This window comes from Pinus tabuliformis, chromosome 3_2, assembly GCF_031772625.1.
Source record: "Pinus tabuliformis cultivar Carrire ecotype Pingquan chromosome 3_2, CPIR1, whole genome shotgun sequence".
NCBI classification, from domain to species: domain Eukaryota; kingdom Viridiplantae; phylum Streptophyta; class Pinopsida; order Pinales; family Pinaceae; genus Pinus; species Pinus tabuliformis.
This window is the reverse complement of record NC_142302.1, coordinates 924,527,496-924,554,423: the sequence shown is the minus strand read 5'-3', so window position 1 is coordinate 924,554,423 and position 26,928 is coordinate 924,527,496. Positions and strand designations below refer to the sequence as shown.

General features: G+C 36.2%; 1 protein-coding gene across 1 annotated transcript; it reads left to right on the top strand.

Moving 5' to 3' along the window:
* Window positions 1-381: 381 nt before the first annotated feature.
* On the top strand, window positions 382-5,982 carry LOC149183660 (glyceraldehyde-3-phosphate dehydrogenase, cytosolic-like). The gene is made up of 12 exons (XM_089417207.1): window positions 382-502; window positions 661-693; window positions 806-906; window positions 1,877-1,992; window positions 2,136-2,235; window positions 3,559-3,705; window positions 3,888-3,948; window positions 4,042-4,139; window positions 4,979-5,121; window positions 5,245-5,328; window positions 5,422-5,511; window positions 5,629-5,982. Exons 1-12 carry the CDS (start codon window positions 499-501, stop codon window positions 5,672-5,674), a joined length of 1,023 nt encoding a protein of 340 aa, XP_089273333.1. The 5' UTR covers window positions 382-498; the 3' UTR covers window positions 5,675-5,982.
* Window positions 5,983-26,928: the final 20,946 nt, after the last annotated feature.

The window sequence follows — 26,928 nt, the reverse complement described above, 5'->3', positions numbered from 1 at the left end:
ATACCGCCATCAAAATGGTAAAAAACTTATTAAACCTAAACCCTTTTTATCTCGTAAATAACTCCATAAAATTTGTCAAAAAAAAATCTCATACACTAATTTACACTAATTTGGTCGCTCCTTACAATTCCATAATAATAATAATAATTATTCGATTTATATAATTATTACACGAACCACCATAAAGTTACATCCCTTACGTGTGTTGCCAAAATAGTAAGACACGTCATAGATAATAAAGCCATAACTCCACTACAGAAACGCCAGCGCAGACAGTTAGCAACTATCGTGAAGTCTACGACTCCGTAATATCTCAAAACGTGGGAACTTGGAACACTATAATATTAATGACCGAGGTTGGTAATGCTCAAAGGTCCAAATCTTGATATTTCGAAAATATCTATATAAGGGCCTATCTGTCCCTCACTTCTAGCCATAATTCAGCTCGCTCTCTTGTTTCTAGAAAAATATTTCAGCTATCAAGTTCTGTATCTGACAATGGGTGAGTCATTTTATCTGCGAAGTTGATGTTAAGTCTTATTTGCTGATGTGACTTTATCTGCAAAGGGATGTTAAATCTTATTTGCTGATACGTTTTTCATTTCTTTTGATCTTTAATTGTTTTTTCTTTCCTGTTTGTCGCGGCATCGCTATGTCCAGGTTCTACTGGGAAGATCAAGATTGGAATCAATGGCAATTACTCGACTCAGATTTAACAGGCGTTTTTGCGTTGGTGGTTTTCTCTGTTTTCATCTGTTGTTCTGATCTTTTATTTGGCGATGTACGGTGGAATTTTGCTGTGCAGGTTTTGGCCGAATTGGAAGGCTCGTCGCCCGTGTGGCTTTGACTCGCGATGATATTGAGCTTGTGGCGGTGAATGACCCGTTCATTTCTACCGATTATATGGTACATATGCTGGTTGCCGTCTTACGACTTTGTTGAAGCATTTCGACATGATTTTGTAGCTTTGTGCACGGGTCTGAGGATTTTTTTTCTTTTGATGACTTACTGGATGAGATTGAGGGATTTATTTGTATAATCGGTTGATTTTAAAGCTGTATTTGGAAGATAATTGCTGTTATTTAAGCATTTTAGTAACAAAGCAGATCCTCCTATTTATCTAGTTACTTTTCTTTGGCTCTCGACGGCTTATGAATTTGCAGTTTTAGTCTTTTAGATTGCCGATTAAACCCTCGTTTACAGCAAATGCATATTATAGCCGCTAATCTGTGTTTCTTTTGAACTTGATATTGATAAAGCATTTCTGCAGACACTTTAGAATACTCTTTGCGGACAAGTTTGATTGATTTACGGATCATTGACACAGAATCAATCACTGAAAATACAGATCTTTGGCATATTTAAAATTCTGATTAGCTCTATTCTCTTGTCATTATAAAGTATATTCTAGGAATGAAACCCTGAAGCCAGAAATGTTATCAAGGCTTGATTTGCTCTCTTCAAATCCTGCTCGATCATTATATACGGTATCTTTCAAGAATATTTGAGTTCGTTTGCATAATGAATACATTATTCTTTGGCAAAGTCCGCTTGTATAATGAATACATTATTCTTTGGCAAAGTCCTTTTAAATGAGCAATTTTTCTCTTCTTCCTTATTTATCTATCTAGGAGGAATTCTTCATTGAAATTTAGGTGTATTTGCACATCATTCTCCTGATGAATTTTGGATCGTCTACCTGAAGATTGTTCTTCGTTTTGCATTTTTTGTTCTTCGATTTATTCCCAACAGCATTTATGTTTTACAGACAAACTGAAACAGGAAGATTTTATTAACTCATTTGATAGCTTTCTTCTACCATATTTTGCCCACTCAAGATCTCTGCAGTAATTTTTGTGCCTCTGTTATTTTTCAGAATTATATGTTCAAGTATGACAGTGTCCACGGACAGTGGAAGCATCATGAAGTCAAGGTCAAAGACTCGAAAACTTTACTCTTTGGAGAAAAATCTGTTGCTGTATTCGGTTTCAGGTAAAACACTTGTTTATGGAGATCAATAACAGTTTCGTAGGTCAGTTACTGCTTGAGCTTAGGCATGAACAGAGTGTGAGTGCTGACATTGTCTATTTGTTCCCATTTGTCCAACTGTTCACATTTTGGTTTGAAAACTGTAGAAATCCTGAGGAAATACCATGGGGTGAGGTCGGCGCAGAGTATGTGGTTGAATCCACAGGTGTCTTCACCGACAAAGAGAAAGCAGCTGCTCACTTGAAGGTTTGAATATTACCATTCAACAATTCAATTATAATTGATTTTTTCCTTCAAAGTTTATCCCATATTTTACTAATTAAAAAATTACTAATTAAAAAAATACAATGTATACCAATGATATTTGAGGTAACTAATGAGTTTTCACGTAGCCTAAGTAACTAATGACTAATGAGTTTTCACGTAGCCTCAAGGGTTAGCTCAATTAGTCAACAATTAGTCAAACAAGTGCCTTGTGGTTTGGGAGGTTTGGGAGGTGCTCAATTAGTCAAACAAGTGCCTTGTGGTTTGGGAGGTTGCCTTGTGGTTTGGGAAGTTTGGGAGGTCACACGGTCAATTCTCCCGAAGTCCTTGGGGTTAGGTCGAGCTATAATTGTTTAAAATACAATGTACTCCCGAAGTCCTTGGGGTTAGGTCGAGCTATTTAAAATACAATGTACCTAAAAGTTGATAAATGATATTTGAGGTAACTAAGGAGTTTTTACATAGCCCCAAAGGTTAGCCCAATTGGTCAAACAAGTGCCTCGTGGTTTGGGTCGAGCTATTTAAAATACAATGTACCTAAAAGTTGATAAATGATATTTGAGGTAACTAAGGAGTTTTCAACTGGTCAAACAAGTGTCTCGTGGTTTGGGTCAATTCTCCCCAAAGCCCTTGGGGTTAGATCAAGCTATTGGCCGCGAGGCTTGACACCTTGATCAAACTCAGATACTCCTTTGACACCTTGATCAAACTCAGATACTCTTTGGACGTACTCTTTGGACGTAGGGGCCACCTAGTGACTTCCTTGGATGTAGGGGCCACCTAGTGACTGCGGGTATCCGTGAACCACCGGAAAAATGAAAGAAAGAGTTGTCACAGGTAATACCTTACATACTTCTCCCTCCCTACATGAGCAATGAGCAAGGAGATTTGGCAATAGCAAGTCCGCTTTGGCTCTTTCTCAATTCATAAAATTGACACTGTTGACTGATATCAGCATAACCAACCCTATTCTAAGTTGAAACTTCTTTCAAATTGAGCAGTCACCTCATGAAAGGTTACCTTAAAATTGCTTCATAGTTGTGACTACTTGAAATTGACGAGAAACTTCTTTCAAATTGAGCAGTCACCTCATGAAAGGTTACCTTAAAATTGCTTCATAGTTGTGACTATTTGAAATTGACGAGGTGATTAAAGAATAACATGTTTGTTTTCAGTGTCTTTGGAGAACAATCTATTCTATGATTTTAACATATTTAATTTTGTAAATTTCAAACGGTATAAACTCCAACAATGAAAATTACAATTTGAACTCTATAATAAAATTTCTTTGTTGATTTCTAACAGGCAGGTGCTAAAAAAGTAGTTATCTCAGCTCCCAGCAAGGATGCGCCTATGTTTGTTGTTGGGGTTAATGAGCACCAATACAAATCTGATTTGAACATCGTTTCAAATGCAAGCTGTACTACTAACTGCTTGGCTCCCTTGGCTAAGGTTTGCAATGATATTTTTACTGAATTATCACAGTTTTCATCGTATAGGTGTATTTATATGATAATTTTACTGAATTATCACAGTTTTCATCGTATAGGTGTATTTATATGAGAAAAATTACATATTGCTGGGGAGGAACTATATGTTAAAAGAGAACAAAAACACTCTGTTTTCTTTGGCAGGTAATCAATGACAAGTTTGGCATTGTTGAAGGTCTCATGACAACTGTCCATTCCATCACAGGTACACTTACTATGATCTAGTATTATGCCCTTGCATTTTATTGATACAAGGTGTCTGCAAGCTGCATTGATTTATGTTTCTGTATGTAAACAGCAACACAGAAGACAGTTGATGGACCATCAAACAAGGACTGGCGAGGTGGCAGAGGAGCTGGTTCTAACATTATTCCTAGCAGTACAGGAGCAGCTAAGGTAGGAAACAACAAATTATCAATGATGATTAAACATATTTCAAAGTTAAAACCATCAGTAAATATTTTATTCTGGTGATTATCATTTACATTAAACACTTTATAAGGTTAGTTTTATTGATTTACTGCTTCAAGATAGCTCCGAGAAACCTGAAATGTCTTCTCTTCATGGGAAGTTATGATCAGGACCTTACCTGAACAAAACTTAGTATGACCAGGGTCTTACTTGAGCAACAAACAGTGAGACTACCACCTTACCGTGTCAAGTGACAAAATACAGCTCGTTACCATTACTCAAGTCATGAAAGTGCACTGTTACAAAATACAGCTTGTTACAAAATACGGCTTCTCACGCAATCATGAAAGTGCACTGTTGTTCGAAACCTAGGGCTCACGATTTTCCTATCTTTACATCCAAATTATCTCTTTGTAAAGCCCACTTTGCTAAGCTTGTCTGTTTCTATTTTCCACTGGTGTTTGTTCATCCTTATGGTTACCCTTGACGGTTAGGTGACTTAGGAGAGCAAATGGGAAGTACCACTTCTTTATAGTAAGCGCAACAACACAGTTGCTTGACATTGGATCCCATTTGAATTTAATATTTTTTATTTCTTACCTAATTTTGGCATTTTAGCATATTGTCCCATGCTTAGGGTGATTAGGTTTTATTTATTTATTGGATTGCTTTGGAGAAACATTAACTGTGTACTTGCAATTGGCTAATTCTCTGTAATCTAGTTGGGTTCTGCATATTTTTCTTGTAATTTTGTTAATATGAATCCCGACCAGCATCACCTTCTATGTTCTCACAGCTACTAATTGTGATTGTATTTTTTGAAGGCTGTTGGCAAGGTTCTACCAGCTCTTAATGGAAAGTTGACTGGAATGGCCTTCCGAGTACCCACACCAGACGTTTCAGTTGTTGATTTGACTGTTAGACTTGAGAAGTCTGCCACTTATGACGAGATCAAGGCGGCCATTAAGTAAGTAATCTCAGTTACCCCCTAAGAAGAGGAAGGAATCAGGATATATACAATCTCTGCCAGGAACAAGTTTCGAGGTTGTGTATTTCATTTTAACTATATATGGTACATTTCATTTTATAGGGAGGAATCTGAGGGAAAATTGAAAGGAATTCTTGGTTACACAGAGGACGCTGTGGTATCTACAGATTTCATTGGGGACAGTCGGTATGTTCAAATTTGTCCAAAACATTCAGTTCGTTTCTGTTCTATCCATGCGCTTTAGTTGTGATATTGACTGGATATTGTTCATCGTTGTAGATCAAGCATATTTGATGCACAGGCGGGCATAGCATTGAGTGACAATTTTGTGAAATTAGTTTCATGGTACGACAACGAATGGGGATACAGGTGAGAATTTAACCCGCAGTATATTTGATGAACGCTCAATGGGTTTCTTGATTTTCAAAAAGTATTACTTCGGTGCTTGCGATATTAATTTGGTTTCTTTGATTCTGTGTTTTGCAGTACACGAGTGGTAGATCTGATCGCCCATATGGCTTCTACTCACTAAGCTACAATAGTTAGCTATTCTTCTTCGATGTATTTGAATTTCTTATAGATAAATTTGGGGTTAGTGATAATGGATCGCGGAGAATTATTTGTTTTTAAATTTAAATAAAGAACATGATTAGATGATATCATTGCATGACAGAAAAACGCAGGCCTTCCATGATGTTGGTGCATGGATGCGAATGTGTTTTAAATTTTGGAATATATAATAAAGGATATAGGAATGGTTGTGGGGTTCATACAATGCGGATACAATGTGGATTTGGTGTATGGTTCTGCTTCAATGAAAGTGATATCTTTTGGTTTTCATGGCAATTGAAGTAGGAAGGATAATAGCTAAATGAAAGATGATCTCTTTGTTGGTTTCATTAGTTGGATATATAATGGTAGATAATGGTCATGTGGATGAGAACATTAACTTCCATATCTAATTGTTAGAGTAGAACAGGACAAGTAGTTTCCTTGGCTATATCGTTTCGCTTTCATCTCGAATCATTCTGCCGTTGATTTTGAATTTGGACAACTATCTTCTGGGAAAAGGACTTTGCGAATTGTGCTTCTTTGTGTGGGGTGTGGGAAAAGGACTTTGCACATTGTGATTCTTTGTGTGGGGTTGTGGTTGTGTTTTTGAAAGGTATAATTTTAAGGTCAAAACGTTAACATGAAGTAAAAATGCTAGTGAACAAATTTGGACAACTCAACTAAATTATGGCAAAAGGACATTGTAAATTGTGCTTTTTTGTGTAGGGTTTGGGAAAAGGACATGGTGTGGGATTGTTTGTGTTTTTTAAAGTAAAATTTTAAGGTTAAAAGGTAAATATGAAGTAAGAATGGTAGGCAATGGATTTAACAACATTTGATAGAAATTAAAAAGGAAGCTTTAAATTTTTTTTTTCTAGAGATGATTGGTAAATCAAAGAGTAGTCTAATAGTTTTTTTCTAGAGATGATTGGTAAATCAAAGAGTAGTCTAATAGTTTAAAGAATACTATTTGTTTTTGAAAGTGCAAAGGTACACCGAAAGAATAGAAGATTTGGGAAGATCACCGTGCCAAGAATAGAGCCTACTACTAAATACATGCAAATAAGGTATGCTAAACTCTCCAATGGAAGCGCCACAAGGGGAGCTCACTACTCAAAACCTAAGAATAGAAGATTTGGGAAGATCACCATGCCAAGAATAGAGCCTACTACTAAATACATGCAAATAAGGTATGCTAAACTCTCCAATGGAAGTGCCACAAGGGGAGCTCACTACTCAAAACCTATGCATGACTACAAAGTGTTGATATAGCTTGCTCCAAATTTGACACACTTGATTATTTGCCTTTTTTTGTCACATGTTGATACTGGCCCCAGATTTTTCTATTATTATAGAGTCTACTCATGCATTATTAAAAAGACATTTGACTCCCCTTTTTCCATTTTCCTCATCTCCCTTGCTTGAATCTTTTCCTCTAGCTTTGAGAAAAACTCCAGAGAAAATCTGAACGAGTGTAAAAAACAACCATCAACATAGTACTGTACAACTTAATCAGAATTAAATATCTAAATTTAGAAAAACATAAATTTTGTTTTGAACCAATAAGTACTATGTATAATTCATTGCACGGAAATATAAGCACCTTTACTAAAATGAATCAATCATTACATTGTGTGAAATATACAAACATGTTTATTGATAAACATGCTCCTCGGACATTGAAGTGCATGAAAATATAAGCAACTTTACTAAAACGAATCAATCACTGCATTGTATGAAATTTACAGACATCTTTATTGATAAATGAATCCACTTCAAGAAGAGTTGACTAATCTTGTTCTACTTCAAGAAAAGTTGAACAAGATTTTATGCAACCCTAAGTTGAAGGTCAACACTAATAATAACACTAATGTGTTAATGTGTTTTTGTTGTTGTTGACACTATTATTAATTGAGTAAGTTAAAAGGCCATGTTAGTGTCTTGGCATCGTTTGAAAATGATGTGTATAAATGTAGATGCCAACAAGGCTTGCTAATGGTCACCCATTATCATGGTGTTTTGTCAATATTCGTGCAATAACTTTCACTATTTGTGTAATTGGTGAAACTTCCATGCTCAGTATCAAATTTCAACTCCCTTCTAGCAATGACCCAAATAGTAGTGCCTAATGTGGAAGTGTTCAATATTGAATTCCTTTCCAATATAGTAATCACTATGGAACACTTCACACATGGTTGGAGTGTAAGGTGGTGACATCACATTAGGGCAATATGTAACGTCTCCAATGATGATGTCATCTTTTATAGTTTGATCATGGTTATTTGTGTAGTGTGGGAAACATTTCAAATTCTCTCCTATAAAAGTTTTTCTACATTTCACGGTTTTCTAATTTTTCTTGTAATGTTTTATTTTTTCTATTTGGGAAAGTTTTTCTACATTTCACGGTTTTCTAATTTTTCTTGTAATGTTTTATTTTTTCTATTTGGGAAATTGTATCAATAGTTATGCTTTGGTTCCTTGTCTAGCTTTCACTTTTGCATTTTGTTTATCGATCTCTTTAATGAGTCTACATTGTTGGCTTTTCAAAACTAGTATTTTCTTTTGTTCTTTGTCCAACCTCATACTTCAAGAATTTTAGTAATTTTGCCATCGTGCCCTTTGTAGATCTCGATTTAAGATTTTGTTTCTAATGACCTATTTACATTGGATTTGGATTTTAAAAACTTGTTTATGAACATTTTTTTAACATTTTATTGTATGATAATCTATTATGGCACCCTTTTCACTCATTTGCAAATTCTACTAATGATTCTGATATGGGTCTTGTCAACCACTTATTTCGATGTCTTGTTTGCCTCTTACTCTACAAATTTAGTTGGTAATTTTAGCTTGGTGTCTCATCCAAATCCTTCTTTTCAAATTCAGCAAGTGGTTTAGAACTGATTCCTTGTCTAGATCCTACTCTAAATCCCATTTCTAGTAGTCTCCATCTGGCATGTTTATCTTGTGATGTGTATTGACTTTTCATTTCCCTTTAAATTTGTCTCAATTAATTGATATATAGGTTTATTCTATATCTAACCCTACCCATGTTGATTAGTGTGTTCCAATGTATAGGTGGGGGGAATGGCTTCCAATGTATAGGTAGGGGTGAATGCACTATTACTAAGTGAAGTGTGATGACCTTGTTACCATAGGTAAGTTGAGTTAATATGATTTATATATTCCACAGTCACTTTTGAATTAACGAAAGTAGAATAATTTATTCTAACTCAACATTGATAATCCCATGCAAATTCATTTTGTAAGTGTAAACTGATGCACTATGACCTAGTGTAGTGTAAGGCCCATGTCACCATGGTTGGTCTTTGTGTTAATATGGTTGCGTTGAGAGATGCTCTACATACCAGTGTGGAGTAGATGTGTAGGTGTTAGATGTGTAAGTGTGAGCTGTTAGATGTGTACATTAGACGTGTAGGAGTTAATTATGTGAATAATTTTTAAATGTCAGGCTCATAAGTATACATATGTGATGTTATATTATGTTATGTAAATATTTATACTTCGTCAAATTACATAAAAATAAATAAAAGTAAAAAAATGTAAATAATTGATTATTAATAATTAAATTAAAATTGAGATAAAATAGTAAATTTACAAGAGTTTATTGGCTCCATATTTTTGCAACTCATGGGTTTTCCCATGGTATTATTTTCTTATTGCCAATTTACATTAAAAAATGGTAACCCATGATATTCTTCTCTAATGGCTAATTTGTATGAAAAAAAAAGTTAAAATTTAAATAAAATTAAATAAAGTCTCTTGAGGTGCAAACATCTAAATAGTTTAACTAAAGTTAAATAACTCTCTTGAGGTGCAAACATTTCCTCAAGTTTTTCACTCAAAAAAGAAATTTGTTTCACGATAAACTTGATCCATTTTGGTGCTTAATAAATCTAGAGTTAAGATGGATCCAGGTCGGTTTATGTATTCCTCATTCTCTCTTGAGTTAAAATAATTTATGTTAACTCAACACTAATAATCCCATGTAAACTTTGTAATTGTAAAAGAAAAATTGTAGAAAATTTCTTGCAATGTATGTTTTTTATTATTAGTGAGCCTATGATTTATCCAATGTATGTCATCACGGTACTGCTAACATTATAGTGAGATATATCATTGCTCGGTATGAATTTTCATATAAAACTTGTAAATATTTCTATTTTAATGTATTAGCATGTTATCATGCCCAAGTTAACCTTATATTGATGATCATACTAATGTTATATCAATATATATGCTTTAATTTTTGTTTTAATTGAAAATACACAAATATCTCTTTTAATGTAATACATGTAAGGTGCACCATATTGGCTTTATAGTGAGATAAAAGCCCAATTTGTTTTCTTTCATTCTCATAATTCTATATAAAGTTATGTTATAGACTATGTAATTATGTTCTCTATTTTCTTTTGTTATTATTATCATATTAATGTTATAACATGATACTTATCTAACTGCGTTTGTTTTTTTTCTGTAAGTTTAGGTAGGTCCTTTTTCATTTATAAAACACATACCTTTTGGTCCCTTTTGGATTCTTCCACTACTGCTACAATGTCCTTGCCTATAAATTTCGAAGCTGCTTGGTAGAATTCCGCCGTGAAGCCATCTAGTCCCGGGGCCTTATTTTTCTTAATCCCTTTCACCACTTCCTCGACTTCCTCTATCATGACTGCTCTCATTATGGCAAGGTTTTGTTCTCTTGATATTTTCTTAGGGATCTCATTGCATATTCTGCTCACTGCCACCTGTCTATCCACTTGAGGTTCTGTTAGGAGGTCTTTATAGTATTTTACTAGGGTCTCCTCCATTTCCTCATGTTGGGTTTGTCTTTCCCCGACTTCATTTCTCAAGGAGAATATTCTGTTGGTCTGCCTGTGTTGGATGGCTTTGTGGAAAAATCTAGTGTTTTTTTCACCCTCTCGCAACCAATTCACTCTTGACTTTTGTCTCCATAATATCTCTTCCTACTTCCTTTGTTCCTCTAGTTGGCTGACTAATATGCCTTCTTCCAGTTCTAAGTCCTGGCTTCTCCCTTATCTTATGATTTCTTGTTGGATTTCTTCCATTTTCTTAGTCAACTGTTATTGGTCCCTCAGTATGTTGCCAAATTCCTATTGGTTCCATCTCTTGATTTTTTGCTTAATTCCCTTTAGCTTACGTTGGAACGTTTGCATTCTGTTCCTACCCCTTTGTTCACTCTGTGTCCACCATTCCTCCACCTTGCTAATGAAATTTGGGTCCCTGAGCCAAAATGCTTCAAATCTGAAGGGTCTCCTTTTGGGGTTGGCTTTGAGATCAATCTCCAATCTCACTGGCCAATGATCTGATCCCATCCCAAGGAGTATCATTGCCTCCATGAAAATGCCTGTGCTTACTATCTCTTCTGATATTAGAAACCTGTTTAGTCTTGATGCAATTTGATGTTTGCCTCCTCTTCTTTTGTCCCATGTATGAATTCCATTGGTGGTTGGGAGATCCACTAGTCTCTGGTTATTTATGGTGTCCCCAAACATCTCCATGTCTACATCCGCCCTGCGTATTCCACCTCTTTTTTCATTTAGTGTTTTGATCATATTAAAATCTCCTCCTATTATCCATGGAGTATTATGATACAATCCTCTGACTTTTATCATGTTATCAATGAAGTTTTTTTGTTCTCCTGATATGTGTGGACTGTAAACTCCTCTGAGCAGGACCGACTCTTGTGATCCTAGGTTGCTGAATTTACTTAATAGTATTCGTGGCATACTTGTCCAATCCTCAAATCTGACTTCATCTGGATTCCAGAGTATTGCCATACCTCCTGCGCTTTCAGCGGCGTCGTGTCCTACTAATACCTTGGTTTGAAGTTTCCCATAATCTCTTTCTTCTTTATTCACTGATCTTTGTTTTTTGTAATAGCATAACATTGGGTTTATCTTTACTCAATCTCTCTTTAAGATATCTCTACTCCCCCTCACTATTCAGTCCCCTTATGTTCCAAGTCGTGATTATCATTTCAACAGTTTGGTTGGTTGGTGGAAGACCTCTAATAATGGCACCACTCGTCTTGAGTTAACAAGAATTTCCCCTACCATTTGTATGGATTCACTAATTGGTCTTCTGCCTCTTTTCTTCCCTCTTTTTCCTATTGCTCCTTCTCCAATCCTTGTCCTCCTTGTGATCCAAGATGCTCTAGTTGATTTACCACTATCGTTCCTCTTTTCATTTTGTATTGTTGGAACATCTCCTTGTAGCGTTGTTTTTTGTCTTTTGGGATGAATCTCTCATCCAAATGTCGCCACTCCTGCAGTAATCTTTTCATTACTTGTTCCTCTTCTTTGTAATTTTCCTTATATATGTCTATCTCCATCTGGTTCTGCTCTATTTGCTCTTTGTTGATATCTCCTTCTCTCTCTTCCTCTGTGATTACCATTGCCTATTGTTTCCCTTTTTCTTTTTATTGTGGTTCTTCTGGTTTGTCCTCATTTTCCGCTAATGGCTCTTCCATTTCTTCCTCTTGTAGAGTTGCGAATTTATTCTGGTTTTCTTTCTCCTCCTCCTTCGGTGGTTGCTTATGGCTGCCTGGTGGTTTCGGGTTCCTTTTCCTTCTTTGAACTTCCTGGACACTGCCTTCCATTTCCTTATTTGATTCTTCTTCATTTTTGTTGCCTTGAGTATTCTCTGGGATGTTCAATGGGGAGGATAAAAAAAGATGGCCATATTCATGACATCTCCTGCATTTGAACGGTATATGCTCATAACTGAGAGGCTGTTGCCATACTTCGTCATGATATTCAACTTCGATACAGTCAGGGAGGGGCTCTATGATATTCATGTAAACACATATTCGAGCATAAGAAGTGTACCTTCCTTTTCTTGTTGTATCAGACACTTTGACGAAGTATGGCTCCTCTTCAAAGACCTTTTCCTTATCTGCTAAATTGGAAAAAACCACTGAGAAAAATCCTTTTGCATCGAGTTTCAGATCATTATGTCCTTTGGGTTTCCATCGTTGTTGGAACCATTTGATCTTTCATGTACCCACTATACTCCTCTAGTTTGTTATTAGGAATGACAACCCTGGGTTTTTTAACTGCTCGAGGAAGGCATCTTCCTCCCAGCCCCGCTTGCTAGCGCGCTCCCATCACCGGTGTATTACCCCTTCTTCATTGTGGCCCGTGAGGTCCCTGTCTGCTCGCCTCCCCTGCTGTAACATTCTTGTAGGAGGGGCCCCCCCGCCCCCCCCTCGCCTCCCCCCGCCCCTTCCTGACTCATCCTTCCTGCCACAGGTCTCACCTATTGCCCAATGTCTCAATCTTCAATAATTCTTTCTTAAGCTTTTGTCCTTTTCTGCCAAAGCTCTTGCGCTCTGGTGCTATTGCAGGGTTTCCAAGGCAAACCTGCATCAAACCCTAGCTTGTGACCTAGCTACCATTTTTAACTATGTTTTTTAAACTAAAAACCTTTAAATAATTTTCTTTTTATGTAATGCATGTCATGCATAATTCTATATAAAGTTATGTGATAGACTATGTAATTATGCTCTCTATTTTCTTTTGTTATCATTATCATGTTAATGTTATAACATGATACATGTCTAACTATGTTTGTTGTTTAAACTAAAAACTTTTAAATAATTTTCTTTTTATGTCATGCATGTCATGCCAATGTTATACATTGGATATGATTTTTGGTCATTATTCTAGTGCTAGTGGTAGGAATAGCAATGCTTTTTCATGGAATAATTCTTTTCTCAAAGCCCTCCATTAATGCCTCCTTTGATCTTGTAATGGATATACCACATAAACAACCAAGGAAGTTTCGTTACCCATGGATTTAAACCCACTCGCAACATCATGACCCCCCTTTTTTATAGGGGAAGGAAAAGTGGGGCTTGGAACATTGATGGGGTTACTAAAACATTGGGAAATCCTATGTAGAATTTATCGTTTAAGATATCAATCTCCTCTCATGAAGAAATTCTTGTATAAGCTACATCTCAACATTTATCATATCACAAGATGATTTTACCACCATCTTAATTAAGATGAGGTTTATATGCCATTAAATATTTCTAAATATAAAAATGATATATACGATTTTTTTACTTTTATAAATCCAAATGAATGATTTTTGTTCACTAAAATTCTTGAAATTCTATTGATTTACTTTAATGCACCTCTGGAACTTCAAAAGCTCGTGCACTAGATGTAATGAAGGGAGTCTCTTGGTGGGTCAACTAGGTTGATCCCCAAATTTTCCTAAGCTTCTTTGATGGATTGCTCCATCTTATTTAGCCCTCCTTGCTAACTACTTGTTACAATTCTTATATCTTTGAGCGGATGAAATCCTTGATGTTAATGACAACTATGACTTTCACCTATTTGTCTCCTTTTGCATGGAATGTGGTGAAGAACTTTGGTGTTTTTCCCTTCATGTGCCCTTCTTTTGCTTGTTCTTTATTTTTGTGTGTGTTGGGCAATGGCCCCTGGTAAATGGTTCTAGTGTTGGTTGTTGTTGATCTTCCAATAACTAATTCCATGAGATGACTTGCTTTAAGATGTTACTACTAAGGTGACAATTATTACGATTGTTTCTCTATCAATTATTGTTATGATTGTACATCAGTTAGATTTTATTGTTCAAGCATTGTAGTTGATTGTTTTTCTCGTTCATTTGAAAATATTGGAGCCCCCTTCAATGGTGAAGGGTTGTTAGTCAATTTGACTAATGATTGTGGTTGTTGGGGAGGCCTAGGGAGTTTGATCTTAATTCTAGTTGTCTCAATTATCTTTTCTTTACTCTCCCTTGTTTCTACTTCTATTTCTTTTGTCGTCAATTGATATGCATTTTCTTCTCAACCATGATGATCAAAATTAGATCATTATATGATTTGTCATCTATCTTGATGGTTTCATAGTGGAATAAACATGCAAGGTCATTTTAACGATGGGTCCTAGTTTAAAGAATTGGTGTCTAAAACCTTTTAGAGCCATTTAGAGGCGTTAAACGATGTTTTTGGGGGCTCAAAAAACTTTTTTCTTGTGTCAAACCCTTTGGTTTTTTTCTACACTAAAAGAATTTTCCAAATGTGCAAGAATCATGTCAATTATGTTGGGTGTGGAGCCTGATTATCTCCTTGATTCAGAGCTCTTAGCCACATTGGACCCAAGTTCCTCGTATGATATCTTCCAGGGGGGGGGGGGAGATGGTTATTTTTAAAGAGCCCCCCCTCATGGGGGTTCGAGGCCAGTGCCCTTGAAGCTAAAAATAGATGAAAAATTGCCTTGTAAAATATTGTAATTTTGTAGTCAATATGGTTTGTTCATTAGGCGAATGATATGAAGGTAGAAGTTATGCTAACTTAAGGTTTTTTGCCTTAAAAGGAAACCCCTGGTTTAGATGAGAGAATAATATTGCGTTTGTGGATAATTATTCAGAGAGAGAGAGAGAGAGAGAGAGAGAGAGAGAGAGGAGGTTGTGTGAAAGTGAAGAGGAAATTACAATGAATCTATTGTAGGTTGTATCTCTTCATTTTGCTGGATAATATATAAGGAAGGATTGAATGTTTCTCCATGGACGTAGCCCAAATTGGGTGAACCACATATATATGTGTCTCTCTTGTTTTATGTGTTTTTGTATTAGTGTTTTTGCAAAATTTTATGCAATCCATTGCTTTGTAATATATATAATTTTCTAACAAATCAGAGTTCATATGCAGAAGTTATGATTCCTGCAAGTTGACCTACTGTTTTGACCACTATAGTATGAGTGGATGTGGTTTTTTTCCCATTATTCATCCATATGTGGCTAACCACATATGGAATTTTAAGGATACTTTAGAAAGTCTAAATCATAACTTTAGTTGAGCATTGAGAGAGTCACTTTACCTTTACTTGGTTATCAAGCTAGTTGACCTACTATTTGGACCACTATAGTATGAGTGGATGTGATTTTAGTCCCCATTACTCATGCATATGTGGCTAACTAGATATGTGATTTAAAGAATAGTCTAGTAGGTCTAAATCGTAACTTTATTTGATCATTGAGGGAGTCAAATATTACCCCCAATTGGTTTTCAAGTTATGTTAAATACTTGGACACTAGGAGGAGAAGGGGTTTCATTATATGTTATTGTGTTTTGTTCCATGGTTGAACAAAGAAATCGTGAGTGAGAAGTTGGAAAGAAGAATATAGGTGGTTAAGGTTCTATAGCAACCTTATAGTTGGCCACAATTCTATGGTAACTCCATAGAGAACACCTCTTCCTTTGTACTTGAATATTTCCATTCTAGAGAAAAGAGAACATGGTAGCCTCATAAGGGTTTCCTAGAGAAAAAAATCGTGTCTATTGTGGAATTTTTTATTTCTTTCTATTCTATATTTATTTCATTTCATTTAATTTACTCATTGAAGCATAAAAATAGTAAATAAAGAATCAGAAATATAAACAAAAATTTAACCTACATAATATAAAATCAATAATTTTATCAAATCTATTGTGATGAACTATTCAGTTGGAATATCCATGGAAGATTAAAGATCATGTTGGTATCATAGTAGGCTTATTTGGGGTATTAGTGGGAAGTTGTAGGGGATCCACAAATCAGTTTAAGGAAAAACCCAAAATACCCTAGCCATGATTGACAAGTCTATTTATAATAATGTTTAAGATCCAATAGTAGAGAGATTGTGAAGTTGGAAGAATAAATCATCGACATCAATTGCAATATGAAACTCCTCATCTGTGAGTACTAAAAAAAAGGTTGCTAAAAATTTTGGTCTAAGTATGTTAACTAACCTCACAAATGTATGAAGAATTTTAGAGAATGGAAAACAACACCGGAGGAATTTCATGGCTTCTATATACAAATAAAGCAACAATGTGGAACAAATATATTTATTTTGTCCTGATGATGAACCACACTTGTTGGTTTGAAAGGCATCGGCCAAAAAATTCTCTTATGTTATTTCTACTGAAAGACTTTGCTTAATTCATTATGAATCAAAAGCTTGAATACAGAAAATACTAGATATTGTTTTAAGAAGAGCAATTCTAACATGGAAGAAGATTTTACAGAGATTTGTGCATTTGTTGTGGAAGACATTCAAAAAACAGATGTAAGTTTTCTTATTCATATTCATGTATTATGTATTATTGTAGGTGTCATTATATATTTTTAAAACTTATCTATATTTTAACAAGATTTTTCTATGTCACTTTCAATAATGTTGGAGGAAATTTATCTTATAGAGAAAAATGTCATGGAAGTGATCAAAACTTTTCATGTTGATAAAGCAAAAGAAGAATGGAGAAAGAAATGATGAGTAACAAAAATTTAAATGAAAATAGTAGATACACACTATTAGGGAAGAAGGAATAAAAATTATTAATCTAATAATGCTAGAGATGTGACTTTTCATTATATGAGAACTCAAGATGAATATGATGTTGCATTGGTGACAATGTGGTTAAGACTCTTGTTTGAAAAGAAGAATAACCATCAAAATCATAAAATAAGTGTGCCCAAACACTTATAACAAGATGTGACCTAGGAAACCCTTTCAGGAGAAAACTAGATGGAGGCGAGGCTTCTCCGCTCTTTCTTTCTTTGAATGGAAATTGATGCAAGTAAAAGGAGTGAGATTTATGGCCCATAGGGTGCTACAATATAAAAACAATATGTGTTTTCTCTCTCCCTATCCACTCTCAACTACTATGCTCATATATGGAACAAAACTCTATTGAATATAATGGAACCCATTTTCCTCCTAATGGATCGATTGTAACAAAGCCAAATATCCTACTAGTGGTTAAGTTTGATTCCTTCAACTCTTAACTAGAGTTACAATATGGAATTCTATGGAGCATTCTTGATCATGATCACATGGATAAAACCTTTTCCACGAATAACGGGGGATAATGTGGCATCCTCTTGAAACATCGTGGTCAAAATAGGAAGGTTGACTTCCAAGTGGCATAAATTTTCATATGGACTTTGATTGAGGTCATTAGTATGGCATTGTAAAGGAATCAATATGTATGAAAAATAATATAATGATCCAATCTATATCATACATCCCCATTTTTGGAGGCTTTTGGTCCCCAAAAGCTTCTATTGAACAAGGTGAGGAAAAATTTCCTTCACCTTCTTTTGAGTGTACCATTTACCTTTGCTTGGAAACTATCCTTTCAACCCAATTTAGAAAGGGTAATATTTCCCATCTATCAACTTTGCCTAAGCATCTGGTGCCAAATCCTTTATAGAATGTAGGACATATTCCTCTTTATGATTTGGCATGCAATGCTCATAAAGCTTTAGATTTTCTACATTCACCACTAAGTAAATGTCTATGTATGGTGGCAGTTTAAATTTATAGGCATTATCCCCACCTTCTCCAGTATTTTAAAGGGACCATATTGCAAAGACTTTATTTTCTTACCAGGAAATTATAGCCTCTCCTTGTTCAACTATAATTATACTTTGTCCCCCACCTTGAATTAGTTCTTAGTTCTGTGTTGATCATGCTTGGCCTTATATTTTTCTTGTGTCTTTTGTTCTTCTAAAGATAATATTTGTTCTAAAAAGTATTTAAGACTATCATGATCCATTTTTACCTTGAAGTGTCTTCCCATTGGATAAGGTCTCCATTTCTTAAGTGCATGTAGTATTGCCAACATTTCCTTCTCATAAATAGCTTGCTTGAGATGTAGCGGTAAAAATAGCCAATCACCTACATCAATTTTTTTCCCACTGCGATGTTGATCTACTTGTTGTTTCATTCAATTCTGCACCAAAGTGGAATTATCCTTTAAATGTTGGAGAACTTGTTGTTGATGCTCGATGTGATCTTTCACTGCTTGAACATTTTTCTTCTTGATATGTCCTATCTTGAGAGTTTGAGGAGTGGTAATTTCTTCCAATGCTTTACAAGATATGGTCGGATTCATTTCGTGATGCTCGATGTGATCTTTCACTTCTTGAACAGTTTTCTTCTTAGTATGTCCTTCTATATTGATAGTTTGAGGAGTGGTAATTTCGGCCAATGCATTACAAGATATGGCTGGATTCATTTCTTCTTTATCGATGTGATCTTTCACTTCTTGAACATTTTTCTTCTTGATATGTCCTTCTATCTTGAGAGTTTGAGGAGCGGTAATTCTTGCCAATGCTTTACAAGGTATGGTCAGATTCATTTCTTCTTTATCTAGGGTTGGGTCCTAGCGTATATCCTCTTATTTTGATGTTTCTTGATCCTTTTCTTCCTCCTCTTCATACTCTATGTAAAATAATTTCTTCTCAGCACACTTATGACCTTTAGTGCATTTGTTATCACAATTGTAACAAAGTCCTTTTTCTCCTTTTTCTTCCAATTGTTGTGGTGTAAACCTTGTAGGTTGTGGAAGGCTAGGAGAAGAAACACTTCCATAATTATAGTCATGAGTGGTGGGATTCCTTGTTTCCATAATTTTGCTTTCAATTTTTCTTGCCCACCTGAATGCCTTCTCCAATGAATTAGGTTCCCAAAGACGAACCTCATGTTGAATTTTATCCTTTAAAGTACCTATGAAGACATCAATCCTTTGCTTCTCTGGAATATCATTTACTCTTATATTAAATTTTTGAAAGTCCTCAATGTGCTCTGCCATTGAACACTTTTGTTTGAGATTTATCAATTGGCTAAAGAAGGTGTTTCTCTTCGTATCCTCATAATGTGCTATCATTTCCTTTGTGAAAATTGACCATGTAACAAGTGGTTTATGAGAACAAATCCCTTTATACCATAAAAATTAATTTGGTTCTAAATATGAAGATGTAGTACGTACCTTTTGTAACAGCTTCACCTCATGTAGATCAAAATATTGTTCCATCTGTCGTATCCAATTTACCGGATCCTTGCCATCAAACTTCCTCATATCTCCTTTTCTTGATTTTAGGAGCTCGATCTTGAAACACCTATAAATATGTAATTACGGCTCTTCCAATTCTTAAATTGCGACCTGTAGTAGTCCTATGTGTCCTCTTTCCAATGCCACCAGTCTGATCAAAATTGGATTCTCCAAGAATGTAGGAATTTACAGGGTAAGTTCCTCAAACAGAATACCAAAGGACACCGCTCACAAACAGATCACAGATCAATACACCAATACTTTTGACGTGGTTAAAATCCTCAAAGAGGGAAACAATCCACAGCCTGAGCCAACGCGGCCACTTCAGGCAATTTATTAATAAAAGAATGAAAATTTACATAAGCTTCTCTCATGAACGGTTAACCTACAAATGACCCTCCATGCTCTTTAAATAGAGATCATGGACCAATCGGGTGTTAAGCCATAGATCAAGTGTCGGTAATACCGAGGAGAGAATGAACCGTCGGATCACTACATATCGTGATTGTTGGATTGTAAGTTACAAAATGTACATAGTAAAGAAACACACTTTACCTAACTCTATACTAGACCAAGTTATACTTAACTATTTCCTATGTGTCGGAATATCCTAACATCCCCCCTTAAGAACAACTTGGGATAGGATTGAAGGATTTACAAATATGACACAATAGGAGAAGGAGGCACTAGAGCCTATCCCCCCTTAGTGACAACTTCCTGAACTCCAACCATAAATCGAAGTTTAGTGAACTTCGCCTATGTGAGAGCCTTTGTAAAGATGTCTGCAACTTGATCATCTGTTGAACAATATTGCACTTCAATAACATGATCTTGAATGAGCTTTTTGATGAAGTGCATGTGCAGTTCAATGTGTTTGTTGCGTTGATGTTGGACTGGATCTTTGCATAGTTGAATGGCACTTTGGTTATCACACCAAAGTGTAGTCGGATGTTGCTGTTGAAAGCCAAACTCTGACAGGATTTGACGAAGCCACAAGGCTTCCTTACTAGCTTCTACGGCACCATGATACTCTGCTTCTGCTAAAGAAAGATAAATGGCACCTTGTTTCTTACAATCCCATGTAATAGGTCCTAAACCAAGAGTGAACACATAACCTGCAGTAGACTTTCGATCATTAGGGTCACCAGCCCAATCGGAATCAGTGAAACCAACCAATAGAGGAGATGCTTCGGCACTGTAATGAATCCCAAACTGAACTATATCTCAAACATAACGAAGTATTCTTTTAGCTACTTTCCAATGACTTTCACGTGGGTTTTGCATAAACCGAGAAACAAGGCCAATGACAAAGGAAAGGTCAGGACGAGTATGGGTTAGATACAAAAGTTTTCCTACAAGTTGACGGTATAAGGTAGCATCAACTTCAGGAGAAGTACAAGTGACTGAAAGTTTGACTCCAGATTGAAAGGGAGAAGGGGCTGGCTTACAGTCTTCCATGTGAAAATGGCGTAGAATATCAGATGCATACTTGGACTGGGAAAGGGAAATACCTTCCTTGGATTGCGAGACTTGAAGACCAAGAAAATAATGTAATTGTCCTAAGTCTGTGATTTCAAACTTCCTTTTAAGGCTAGACTTCACATGGTTTATAAGGTTGGGATCACTACTAGTCAGGATAAGATCATCAACATAAAGAACAAGAATGATAAGAGACTTGCCCACTTTCTTAGTGTAGACAGTATTGTCAGAATGACACCTAGAAAAGCCATTTTCTAAAAGAAAGTTATCCATTTTGGCATACCAAGCTTGAGGAGCTTGCTTGATACCATAAAGGGATTTCTTAAGCCGACATACAAGGCTGGAGTCTGTTTGTATAAAGCCAATAGGTTGTTCCATATAGATTTCTTCATGCAAGTCCCCATGCAAGAAGGCAGATTTAACATCCATCTGATGGACTTCCCATTTGAAAGAGGCAGCAAGGCAAAGAACAAGGTGGATAGAGTTCATTTTGGCAACAGGGGAGAAGGTTTCAGTGTAGTCAATGCCTTCAACTTGTGAAAAATCCTTAGCAGCAAGACAAGCTTTATGTTTATCAACTTTCCCATATGGTCCATCCTTGGTTCTATAAACCCATTTGCATCTAACAAGTTTTCGTCCCTTTGGTAGAGGAACAAGATCCCATGTATTTGCCAATAATGAATGATATTCTTCATTCATAGATGCTTCCCAATCTGGATGGCCTGAAGCTTCTACAAAGGTGTCAGGATCATAATTCACTAAAGCTTGAGCCAGTAAAGAAGAGGCTCTATCAAACTGAGAATGTGTACGTTGCTGATATGTAGGATCACTGGCAAGATCACCTACTGCATCCCAAGTAGCACGGACCCATTTTGGAAGCTGAGGAGCTGAAGGAGGATCCTGAGAAGGTGGGGGAGGATTTTCATCCTCGCTTTCATCATCTGAAGAAGAAATATTTTCAAAAGTAGAAGAGATAGGGAGAGGTGGCACATCCGCCGAACTAGGCTCACAGGCCGATATATTTTCAGCAAACTTTACATATCTTCTGATGATAACATTTTTGGACTTAAGTGGAATAAGTATATATCCTTTGACATCTTCAGAATATCCAACAAAAATACATTTTTCACTCTTAGGTTCTAAAGCTTTATGTTTGTCATCTAGAATATGGGCCCATGCTTCACTTCCGAAAGTGACTTACATCTGGTTTGATTGAGCTCCATGCTTCTTTTGGAGTGATATTCTTTAAAACCTTAGTAGGAGTGCGATTTATTATGTAATTTGCACAGTTAATTGCTTCTGCCCAATAATTAAGACTAAGTCCTTTAAATTGAAGCATACAATTAGCCATTTCTTTTAAGGTGCGATTCTTCCTTTCAGCTACACCATTTTGTTGTGGAGTATATGGAACAATATGTTGCATTTGAATTCCATTCTCAGTGCAAAAGTTGATGAATTTGTTGTTAACATATTCTCCCCCATTATCAGATCTTAGCTTAAGAATTTGATGTCCAGATTGTTTTTCAACAAAGGCCTTAAAGGCCAAGAACATGTTAAATACTTCACTCTTGAGTTTTAAGAAGTATACCCAAGTGCGTCTGGAGAAATCATCAATGAAAGTTAAGAAATACTTGTAGCCAGAGAATGAAACAACTGGAAGTGGACCACATAAATCACTATGCACGAGCTGTAAAGGGGCTGAGGCGTGCCAAGAGGCACGTTTTTCAAAGCTGTCCTGATGATGTTTTCCGAGTACACATTCGAAACAAACACCATCTCTGCAAGATACCATTGGAAGACCTGTCACCATATTTTCTTTACATAGATTCTGAAGAGAGCGATAGTTTAAGTGACCAAATCACTCATGCCAAAGTTTGCTCACTTCATCATTGAGCAACAAATACCGAGGGAAGATTTGATGACCCAAAGTTGTGAAACTTATACAACCTTGTAGAATCATCAGCAATGCCAGTAGCTAAAATCTGTCTAGGATCTCTTAGGTCCTTAATTACAACATCGTGAGGTGAAAATTCAACGATTTTACCTTCACCTGAATGAGTTATCTGATATACAGATAGAAGGTTGCAGGATAAGGTTGGAACACATAATACATCATTAAACTGACCATTGTCTATATGAACAGTTCCAGTCCCTACAACACTAAGAGATCTATCATCACCAACATATATATTTTTGGTGTTACAATAATTTAAAGAAGAAAACATGGCTTTGTTTTTGGCCATTTGATAAGAAGCTCTAGAATCAATGAGCCACTCATGAGAATGAGAAGAAGAAGATATATTTAGTGCATAGCCAGACTGAGATGCTTGACAACCACATGCAGAAAGTGCCATTCCTGAAGATGAAGTTGTAGTTGAAGAGTGTTCCAAATGGATGTTATGCTTATTCATTGCTGCTTCCAAGGCTTCCATCTTCTTAAAGCATTTGGATTCTAAGTGGCCATCTCGATAACAAAAGTTGCAATGTCTATCAGTTTTCTTCGCTTTGTTTTTATTTGTCTTATGATTTTGTTGAAATGATTTTTCATTTTGAGGCTGAAATTGCTTAGGACCCTTGTTTGGTTTAGGACCATTCCTTTTAGGATACAACTTCTTAGGATTCTTTGAATTTGGTTGCTGCTGGGCAGCTAACGCTTTCTTGGAAGAGTTTCCAAGATTAAGAAGACCAAGGTTTAAGAGTTTTTCTTGTTCTCTTATTAAAGAATCACAAAAAGAATCAAAGGAAGGGGACTTGTAGTCTTGTCCTTGAGAAATGAAGGCTTCTCTTGTAGAATGGAAGGTGGAAACAAACACAGAATAGGCTGGTCCCAACTTAGTAAGAATGGAGTAGATAAGGCTACTATCTTCTTTCTTAACCTTAACACCTTCCAAGAGAAGTCTAAGGGTCTTGAACTTGGACAAAAAATCTTCAATGCAAGAAAAATTATTGGGGTCCAATGTAAGCAACTCATTTTCAAGTTGATGGGCTTTAAGTTCATTTTTTATTCCAAAAACTTTAGTGATCTGTTTCATTGCTTCTTCAGGAGTATCAAGTTCTGCAATATGGAATCTAAGATCTAGAGAAATAGACATCCCTATCAACCCACGTGCTTGATCTTGCCTATTTTCCCATTTAGCTGCCTTATCTTCATCTTTCGGTTTGGTTTCTTGGCCTGAGGCTATTTTGTAGAGACCTTTACTTCTAAGTAAATCCACAATGTAGGACCACCATTGGAAGTAGTTGGTGCTGTCAAGAATAACTTGGCATGGACTTTCCATTTTAACAGAAAATGAAGCTATTTATGCTGAAACTAAGTGTTCCAATGGAAAGATCTCGAAAAATTAGGCTGTTTAAAAAAATGGTTCTGAAAACGGCTTCCGGATGAAGAAGTTATGGCTTTTTGAAGAAAAATTGATGAAGTCGCCGACGAAGTGCGGGAATGTGCGGAAATGAAAAATCCGCCCCCACAAAAAGGAGATTTGAACTCAAGACCTCTACTCTCATAAATTAGCTTTGGACCAAGTGAGCGAGAGAGAGAGAGAGAGAGAGAGAGAGAGAGAGAGACAAAAAGGAGACTTGAACTCAAGACCTCTACTCTCATAAATTAGCTTTGGACCAAGTCAGCTAGAGAGAGAGAGAGAGAGAGAGAGAGCGGGGGGGGGTTTGAAGCTTTGGGTTGCGTGTTAGAGAGAGAGAGGGGGGGGGGTTTGAAGCTTTGGGTTGTGTGTGTGTGAGAGAGAGAGAGGGGGGGGGTTGAAGCTTTGGGTTGCGTGCTTGCTTTGAGAAAGCTCTTTTTCCCTACAAAAAAAAAACACAAAACCCAACACGGACATACGAAAAAAATGAACCTTGCGACTTGAAGTTAGCTTTAGTCGGAAAATAAATATTTTCCTCAATGTTTCTGATTTTCCGAGATCACACTAAGGTGCAACTGAAAAGAGCATATGCATGAGAAAAATCCTTCCTTTCTATTTCTGATTTGCCTAGATCGCACAGAGTCGCGGGGCAAAGAGCATACACAAAAATTAAAGGTATAGATCCGGTAATAAAAAAGGCTAAAGAAACCGAAACCGAAATAAATAGAGAGAATATAACTGTAAACTGCAAATAAACACTGCATACCTCCAAATCTTAAAAATGACGCAGCTAGGGCTACCAGAAACCTTTTCGCGTGAAACAGAAGGGGTTCCTCACTGGAATAGATGCACCCAACACAACAGAGCAGTCCTCTCGGCCTGAAAGCAATCATAAACAGTAGATCTAGGAAACGGTAGTCGGATGCAGTTCTACCAGCTTTAGATTTGGATCACCAACGGACGCAGCCCTCAAATAGCTTTGATACCATGTAGGAATTTACAGGGTAAGTTCCTCAGACAGAATACCAAAGGACACCACTCACAAACAGATCACAGATCAATACACCAGTACTTTTGATGTGGTTAAAACCCTCAAAGAGGGAAACGGTCCACGGCCTGAGCCAATGCGACCACTTCAGACAATTTATTAATAAAAGAATGAAAATTTACATAATCTTCTCTCATGAATGGTTAACCTACAAATGACCCTCCATGCTCTTTAAATAGAGATCATGGACCAATCGGGTGTCAAGCCATAGATCAAGTGTCGGTAATACCGAGGAGAGAATGAACCGTCAGATCACTACATATCGTGACCGTCGGATTGTAAGTTACAAAATGTACATAGTAAAGAAACACACTTTACCTAACTCTATACTAGACCAAGTTATATTTAACTATTTCCTATGTGTCGGAATATCCTAACAAAGAAAGAGTTATGCACAATCTCACAAGATGACCTAATTATATATACCTTTTTAGAAGATCAAACTTGTATGAAGTGCCACGTGTCACTATTTTTTCCTTTGGATATGAAAAATATACATAAGAAACTACAGTCCATCCTCTTTCTGTAACGTCTTACAAAATTTCAATCTGATGCTCAGAGAGATAGTTATGATGATTTTCCCAAGGTGACCTGTTTGGAATGTAATTCGAGGGTCTGTAAAAACCCTAACTTCCTCAGACTATATCTTTGAAACTATAGCGAGATAGGATCTAAAATTCAGAGTTGAGTTTCAGACCAATTTATTCTCAAATGGTTTTTTGTTTTATGTTCCGAAAATTCATAGCGAAAGAGTTATAGTGAAAATCCCACGATGACCTGTTTTAGCTGAAATTTGGAGCTTGCCGAAACTCTAACTTTCTCAAATCATATCTCCAAAAATATAGTGAGACAAGCTCTGAAATTCGGACCTGAGGTTCAGCATGAGTTCATCTCAAATGTTTTTTTTTTTCGCTTTTGAAACGTCGCAGAAAAAAGTTATAGCGAAAGTGCCATGATGACCTATTTGGAACAGTGAAACCCTAGAATCCAAAGCTCTGATACCAAATGTTATGAAACTAGCTCACAGAAAGATAGAAAAGATAGATGAACACCTTATAAATTAGCCTCTTCGAGGGGGAAACCTCCTTTACATTACACAAATGAACAATTCTTGGACGATACAAATGAAAAGACCTCCTTTCTATATATAGGAGTCTAAGGGGTCATAATATAATCAGAGCTGATATAAAAATAATAATGTAAGGGCACAATAATAACAATAATGGGCTTCTATGGGGCACACTAATAACAATATGGGGACTACATAGGTACAACAATATAATAAGGGGGTTGTACTAATAACAATAAGGGGTTACACTAGTAGTATAGGGGCCTAACAATTTTCTTATCTATATGTGGATAAAATTTTGTATACCTATTTAACTTTGTATCCATATTCTCCCAAAATGTATTCTAAAAATGCATTGAGAAATATTCATTGGAAACTTGAGTAA

What these genes read in the sequence shown, in the direction of transcription:
- LOC149183660 (XM_089417207.1), top strand. An exon ending in GCTTGGCTCCCTTGGCTAAG is followed by an intron (nt 3,706 to 3,887) that starts GTTTGCAATGAT and finishes TTTCTTTGGCAG; the next exon opens with GTAATCAATGACAAGTTTGG. An exon ending in GCAGTACAGGAGCAGCTAAG is followed by an intron (nt 4,140 to 4,978) that starts GTAGGAAACAAC and finishes TATTTTTTGAAG; the next exon opens with GCTGTTGGCAAGGTTCTACC.